Source organism: Physeter macrocephalus, unplaced genomic scaffold, assembly GCF_002837175.3.
Source record: "Physeter macrocephalus isolate SW-GA unplaced genomic scaffold, ASM283717v5 random_262, whole genome shotgun sequence".
NCBI lineage: Eukaryota > Metazoa > Chordata > Mammalia > Artiodactyla > Physeteridae > Physeter > Physeter macrocephalus.
This window is the reverse complement of record NW_021145548.1, coordinates 4,484-12,608: the sequence shown is the minus strand read 5'-3', so window position 1 is coordinate 12,608 and position 8,125 is coordinate 4,484. Positions and strand designations below refer to the sequence as shown.

At 40.2% G+C, this 8,125-nt stretch overlaps 1 protein-coding gene across 1 annotated transcript; it reads left to right on the top strand.

Annotated features, from left to right (window-relative positions):
* The first annotated feature begins 4,715 nt into the window (after window positions 1–4,715).
* LOC114483956 (casein kinase I-like) lies at window positions 4,716–7,753 on the top strand. The gene is made up of 2 exons (XM_028484871.2): window positions 4,716–5,431; window positions 6,053–7,753. Exons 1-2 carry the CDS (start codon window positions 5,309–5,311, stop codon window positions 6,161–6,163), a joined length of 234 nt encoding a protein of 77 aa, XP_028340672.1. The 5' UTR covers window positions 4,716–5,308; the 3' UTR covers window positions 6,164–7,753.
* Window positions 7,754–8,125: the final 372 nt, after the last annotated feature.

Below are 8,125 nucleotides of genomic sequence, written 5' to 3'. Positions count from 1 at the left end.
AACATTTTATTTATATATAGGTGGCAAAGGAGGCATTCTCATTGAACAAAGTACAGTGAAAAGCCTAACTCAAGCATTTAAAATATTTCTGTAGTAAAGTTTGTTAATCTCAGTTTTGGAACAGTGACAGTTTGAATTCTTCCCCATCTCTAAGACCTCACACATTTATTTTTGTGAGAATACACTTTTATATCTATGGGAATACTTGAGCTCATGCAAAATACAAGAGATTTGAGCACATATGAGATTATTCTGTTTTTCATACTAAATTAACTATGTTTTTGGTTTTGAGGGTCCTTTGATCCCCATTCTCTCTTACAGGAAACTAATTTCCCCCCTTCCTTCAACTGAATCTACATATCTAAAGAATGCAATTGCTTCATCAATTGCCAACAAATGTTAGCAGTTGTTAGCTGTGTCCATAAAAGGGACATTTTTAATCTTATGAGCACATCCCTGTAAACCACGGATTTACAAAATACTTGAGATTTTGAAATGGGTGGGGAAGGGAATAGGGGAGTTGCAAAAAAAGCTCGCTTCTAATTAAGTTTATTAGGTTTTACAACAATGGCTGGTCAGTAAAGATAATCTAACAACCTCTTTCAAGGACAGAACGAAAGGATAAATATTTAAACCCATGAATATGGGTTTATTCATCACAAACTACCAAAACAGAATCAGTTGTTGTTTATGATACAAGGGATTTTAAGACCTTAGCATTTCTAAAAATATATTCTAACCAATTAATTCTGGATATGGGCAAAGATTTAGCTATAGGAATATTCACTGAAATTGTTTATACTAGCAAAAGTTTGGAAATAACTAAAATACTCCATTGGGATTGGTTAAATGTTGTTCTGTCAGTATGATACATATTTAATATAGAGACACTAAAAATGATATTTTGGAAGATTACTTAGTTATACGGAAATATATCTCCAACAAATCATTAAGTGAAAAAACAGATCTCAAAACTGAAAGTGCACTATGATGACCTGTTGCAAATTTTAAGAAATAAAATTAAATATACGTGTGTGCACACATATGTACTGATAAGTATACATACACTCAAGATACACACAAACACACAGAATACACAGGAAAAAAAAAAGACTGGACACATATACAGCAAATTGTTAACATTACGTGATTATCTCTAAGAGATTTTTGTTTCCTTTTTTTCTGATTTATCAAACTTCCTAAATTTTTCAAATGAATACTTGTCAGTTTTATAAGGAAAAGAGCAGTCAACATTTTATGTTTAAATGACTATAAAAAGATCATTGGGTAGCATACATGTGGAACTTATCAACTTCAGAATCTTGAAGGCATATGGTTCAAAAGTATAGATATATATGTTCAAAGAATTAAATTAATCGAAATAAATTTATGGTTAATGACCCCATAAAAGGTAAGAAATGTTTGCAGAATGTCTCAAAAGTGTTTGAAGTTGCTATTGTAGATGCAGCAATACACTTTCACAAAACCTTGTGAATAACTCAGAGGGGGAGAACAGGAACTGAGACAAGAAAGGAACATAGAAACAGCTGTCACTGTCAAAGACTACAAAAAAAGACTTAATGGATTATCACTCTGATACAACAGGACATTTCTGATGTTCTCATGTTTTCAATCACTTCATTAACTGGCTTATCTAATACCGATAATGCACAAAGCTGCGTAACAGTAACAGTTAAACAACACGTGAAGAAGCATTTGACATAGTCTCTGTCATTCCATTTTTCTACTTATTTGTACCAAACAACTCCAGAGATGGGCAGGCCACCTTTGTGATTTTATTTTCTTCCTTACTGCACCTATCTATACCTCTTAAACTTGTCCTTATCATTTTACTTAAAACACACTCTGCTTTCCAGTGACCTTTCCTTGGGTAAGCACTGTGGTTTAAAAAAGAAAATTTTTTTTCAATTCATCTTGATCTCTCTCTGAAAACAAGTAATCAGTGGGACATGACTGTCCCAATTTACCTTCTACCCTTTCCTTTTTCTCTTTATTTTAGTTAGAGGTTGGGGTTCTAATCCTTTCTTTGACACTAAGATCTGTATGATCTTGGGCAAGCCAGTTTGGCCTAGTTGGGCCCAACTGGTATTTGCGAAAGCACTGTGTAGATTGCAAAGCATTTACAAATATGATTATTGAACTAGATGATCTCAATTTCATTCAAGGTCTAAAATATTTATTCTATACTTTAAATTATATTTTTGGTAAATTCAGCTGATCCAGGAGTCAGGAATTGCATTTTGGCACATTGCAGAAGACTCCCTCCATTACAGTAAAGCTGCTGATGATTCAAACAACAGAATGGGGAATTCCCTGCTGTCCAGTTGTTGGGACTGTGTGCTTTCACTGAAGAGGATGCAGGTTCCAGCCCTTGTTGGGGAACTGAGATCCCACAAGCCGCACGGTACGGCCAAAAAACAAAACAAAACAAACAAACAAAAAACCCAGAATGATTTGTAACCAAAAACAGGTTCAATTACTGAGGCTTTAAGTTACCACGAATAATACATGATTTTAAGGAGAAGGCTGAATTCGTAGCCAACACCTAAAAGCCCCATTTTCTATATTAGAAAACCCAACTTTTGCCCTTCTTAATCTGATAAATTTAAATCTTAAGATTTTCAACTGAAATCACATTTGAAAAGGCTACTACCACTCATATAGCATTTTAGTACATTTTGCTGGATATTGTCAATGTTGGAATAGTGATTACAGCAGGCAGGAAACAAGCGAGGAGACACACCAAAACATACACATAAAATCATAGACTCTCAGAGTTGAAAGGGCTTCTAAAAGTTATTTAGATTGGTGAGTTCCATAGTGTGGCATTTCAAAAGCTTATAAAAGTTAAAAAAAAAAAATGGTGGGGAGGACAGACATAAAGTATCAACTTTTAGTTTTGCCAAACAAGGATATCAACAAAACAACCATCTACCATCAGGACCATATTATAAAAGGGCACTTCAACAACACATATACAGGAAGATAAAACCTCATAATAACGTGTAATTTGAAATTAGATAAAGAAAAAAACGCATTATACTTCTCTTTTCTAGTTATCTCATGGAAAACTTGATTTGCCCCTGTCCACACACAGACCTCTGGGAATCCCTAATCTAGTCCACTCCATGCACACCGTTAGCCCCCAACCCCGAAAGTTGAGCATCTGTATCCTCACTACAACAACAAAAAATCCGTCTAAAATGTATACCCCACCCCTTATAGGGAACTCCTTAAGCTGAGGAATCCATTAAATTTTGGAAGGCTGTGGTGGAAAATCAGCACAACAGTAGCTACCTCTGAAAACTTGGAAACTTCAAGATGCTTAAACTTGACTTTTTTTTTTTTTAAGACCAAACTCTAACAGCAGAGAATTTTAAGTAGGCCAGACATGCTTTAGAGTCACCAAAGGAGATTGCCTAACAGTGTTGATTTGGGAGTCAGGTGGCCTGGGTTTTGGTAGTGCCTCAAAACTTCATGCTAACCCTGAGTCTTTCCCCTCTGTTTTCAAATTCAAGATATTTAGGTCAGCGCTTTATGACTACAAATATTTAAGCCAGAAACAGTAACATGTAGGAATTCCAGTTATCTTCCAGGATGAACCCCATTACTAACTACTTCATCAGCTTTCAAACTTGCAGTTAAGTCTACATTTTTTCCAGTTTTAATGAAATTATTTTATTTGGGATAGATTTTGCTTAAATTTTCACGACTGAGGTTTCACTCATTCATCAGGGTTTGATTCATATTGCAGATGATAGCATCAACACGCAGCTTTCTTTTGTGATCATCATTACTACCAAGCCCAATTTTCCCCAGGTCAAATTTTGTAAACCAAAATGTGCTCAAGATTTGATTCGTTGACTAATTTTTAGTAAAAATTTTACTGTGTAAAGTTTTAAACATTGTCAATTTCATTTTGTGAGAGTTATTTCTACCTTATGTTTTTGGGTCAACACTGCAGTTTTCAACACGACCAAAATATGATTCTTCAAGGTTTCTTTTGCGGGGGTGCGGGGGAGAAGAGGATAACTTTCATATGGGCAGTTTTTTCACGGAACTAAATCTTATTTTCTATTCACCATATATTGGCCATTAACATTACTCGAATATTGTTTTTTTTCTTCCTTTTGGGAATCAAATATCATCAGTGGGTAAACAACACAAAGACACAGAGCGGCAGGGTTAATTCCTGCTTTCCCTCTTTTCCCCTCCTGTAAAAACAGGGAATCCAACACTCCGTAAAGCGCAGAATTCTAATAAGACTAATCAACTAGACTGCTAAAACAGGGAGCCCTGAACAAACCCAGCCCGCACAGGACTGCTTTTCTCTTTCTCTCCACTAGAGGCGATAGCCTCTATCAAAAGAGAAATTGAGCTGGAATGGGCCGGTTGGGGGAGTAGCCCCCGTAAAGATCAAAAGGTTAAAAACCACCTCAAACAAAGAGCAAAGGTCAATACCCAAATCCCAAGCCCTGACGTATCCATCTTCCACGAAAAATGAAGGTGACTCCTCCCTAACATGTTCTCAAGACCTGGGGCCGCGTGGCCTTTCGGAAACCAGGCGGGTCTGAGGTGGCTCACAAACAGGTAGCTAGCAGTGGAACAGCCAACGACCGGAAGTGGAAATGAGCCCTGGGCGGGGATGAGGAGACGCCACGGCACGCTTGCGCAGTCAGCGGGGTTGCAGTACGCGTGCGCAGTTGGGCGGTGACGGGGTGACGCTCGGAGCGTAGGCCGTGACTCTCACGGATCCGGTTCCGCCCTCCCTTCTCGCTGTCTACCCTCCGGGGCTAGCGCCCGCGATCCTTTTCCCAGAGTGCTCTGCGCCGTGAAGAAGCGGCTCCCGAGCGCTGGGGGCATTTTGTGTTGGCTGGAGCCGGAGTAACAAGATGGCGGCGTCGGCGGAGTGACAGGGGTCCCTCCGGGCGGGAGCCGGCGGCAGTGGTGGCAGCGGTATCGCCGCCCTAACTCACCGCTCTCCTTTTCCAGCCCGCGACCACGCCGCGAAAGTGAGGCAGCGGCGGCCGCCAGCAGCAAGTGGCCCACCCTGGTTACCGTGAGCACCCCCTCAACAATCTGCGGCCTGGCAGAAAGAAACCTGACAGCAGTGGTGATTAGGTTCCCCTTGGCCGACTCTGAGCCCTGTAACGCAGAGAAAAGAGCCAGCGTCTTCTGTTTCCTGCCGCCCTCCGGAGCCTTGCTCCGTGGACGAGCCCTAGAGGTCTCCCGTTCTTCCCTTAGAGGTGTCGGGGCTTAGCCCCAGCCTCCATCTTCGTCTCTCAGGATGGCGAGCAGCAGCGGCTCCAAGGCCGAATTCATTGTCGGAGGGAAATATAAACTGGTTCGGAAGATCGGGTCTGGCTCTTTCGGTGACATTTATCTGGCGATCAATATCACCAACGGCGAGGTAATCACCTGGGGTGGGGTTCACGACTACGCTGCGCCTGCCCTTCCCCTTCCCCCCGCGAACTGTTCGGGCCTTTTCCCACCGCATGCATGCACTGGGAAGTCCAGAGGGAGCCAGTTTTCCTGCCTTAGGAACCTCCCCCGCTTTCTTTCCCTAAAAGGGAAGAACCCAAGATAAAGGTTGGGTGTACTAGGAACTTTCCTAGCTTGTTAAAAATACACCTTAATCGAACTTTTAAAATCGTCGTTTAAGGTGAGAACGGCAAAATCCTATTTCTGTGATCCCCATGTTTTTCTACCTATATTTTTAATTCTGCCGGGGTTCTTATTCCCATTAGGACAGCATCCGATCGCCTGGTTTCTTCATAATCTCTCATTACGTTTTCTGGATGAATCGTTTTCGTGCACTTTAGAGGACGTGCCGCTTTCGTCACTACCCCCTGAAGAGGCCTTTGAGGCTGGTTGTCTCGTTTTATAATTACAAAGAGAGCCTTCTTTTTCCAGCCTCTCACTTCCACCTTCTAGTCGAGAGTTGGAGTTTTGCTTGTGTTTCCCTCTCTTTTCCCAAATGACATTGAATCCATAAGGATGTTGATGCCATCATTCCGTCTTTCCCCTGCAGGAAGTGGCAGTGAAGCTAGAATCTCAGAAGGCCAGGCATCCCCAGTTGCTGTACGAGAGCAAACTCTATAAGATTCTTCAAGGTGGGGTTGGCATCCCCCACATACGGTAAGAATCCTTAAGCAAATAGGCGATCTTCCGAGGGAAGTATGGAAACGGGGAAGATGTGTACGAGGCAGGTGATAGGGCCAGCTGAATCCGGCTCTTGGTATTTGAGTTACCTGGGTTTCCTGTGAAGCGTAAGTCACCACAATCACAGAGTAAATTTTAGTTTGCCAACTTAGTTTAGAATTTCAGTTTGTTACACTCTGCTGCAAAGCTTCCGTCATTCTTCCCGAGGCTTTCATTTGCGGTTCAAGTATGCGGCTCATCTTTGATCCCAACGCGGAAGGGTTGCCTGCTGCTTTCTTTCCGTCTGCACCTCAGATGTTCTTGGGTTTGTCCGGTGAAGTGGATTTGAGGGTGCCGAAGTCACCGGGCTGGGCCAGTTCGGGTTGCTATTGGAGCTGGCTTGGGAAATGGCTGCTCTTTTGTTGTGTTTTTGTTCCAACATGTCTTCCTCCTCCGCTTAGAAAATGGCGGAACGACGTGACTCAACCACATATTCCTGCCCTTTTTTCTGCTTGAGTTCATAAGTTATGCTTCCTTGATTCCCTCTTTAGCAGCCCTGAGTTGATTAAACCTTTGAAAAGCCAAGAATAAAGCTGCAGACAGTGGTGGGGTTCAGGGAAGGAGATGTCATAATGACAGTCTGATCTCTGCAGCAGATGCGATGTGAAATTAAATTTACTCTGCAAAATCCTTCATAGTCTTTCCAGAAGTGTTAATTAAGTCTGTAAAGAATGGTAATGTTTGCTACATTTCAGTCTGTGTACTAAATTTTGTGGGAAATGGCAAAGGCAGTTTGAACAGTGCTATGTTGAAATTGACTCAGTTGTATTAAAAGAAAACTTAATCGTGTAACCACAGTTTGACAAGTAACTTTAACCTGTTGAGTTACTTGGTCAGTAACTCCTCACATCTGGGAAACTGTGGCTTTTTTTTGGAGATGCGATATTGGTGAAGGCAAATAGTAATAAGGATAAAAGATGACCAGATGAAGACACTGGGTTCTTTTAAATGGTTAACTTTAAAGGATTTTAGAATGGTTTGATTTTTGAGATTAAGAGCCTTTTCCCACAATAGAGACTAAAATATAGTTTAAGACTCAACCATTCTCCATCAATTACTCAAAAATTACATTTGCGAAAAATCCGGAGGTAGTTGAGATAACTGGAGTGGTATTTACTGTAGCCTCTTTCACTATCCCAGCTTTTATTCCTCAAATCTTGAATTAATGACTGGGTTATATACATTAACTCTGATGTGGAAACAACCGGAGTGACACTATCCTTAAAAAATTTCCAATGCTCATAGACATTTTTAATGGAGAAATTGAATGATATGATTTTCTATTGGTTCAAAGTCAAAATAAATTATTAGGAAGAAAATTCCGGGTTTATCTTATGAGGTAAAGATTAATGTGAAATCTGAGATAATCCAGATTTGAGATTTTTAATGGTTCTCATCCCTTTAAAAAAAAAACAAAACCCTGCTGTGTAGGAAAATAAATTTGTTATTGTGGAAAAATGAAAACCTTGTTTAAATATCTAGCTTTTTTTTCACAAAATAAAAAATATCAATTGCATTCGCCTAAAATTTTTAAATTCCTTTCCCTTTGCATTTACTTTCATCCCTCCACCCTGGTCCTCGCTGATTTGCTTTCCATCACTAGTTTTTCCTAGAATTACATGTAAATGCAGTCGTACAGTATGAGGTCATTTGTGTCTGGCTTTTCTAACTTAACGTAATGCTTTTGAGATTCATCTGTGTTGGGAGGTTTTATAAATTTCACAAATCAGGTTGAACTTAATGTATTTGAAATCATTTTCAAAAAAGCAGCAAGCATCTGGCATTTTCAGTGCTAAACCCAAATTAAATACATACACTTTTATTTGGTAGCTTTTATTTAAGGACAACACTGATACAGACCAACAAGGGCAGTAGTCAGTATACTGATTATACACATCAATAA

What these genes read in the sequence shown, in the direction of transcription:
- LOC114483956 (XM_028484871.2), top strand. Translation starts at nt 5,309, where the DNA reads ATGGCGAGCAGCAGCGGCTCCAAGGCCGAATTCATTGTCGGAGGGAAA. An exon ending in TCAATATCACCAACGGCGAG is followed by an intron (nt 5,432 to 6,052) that starts GTAATCACCTGG and finishes TTTCCCCTGCAG; the next exon opens with GAAGTGGCAGTGAAGCTAGA.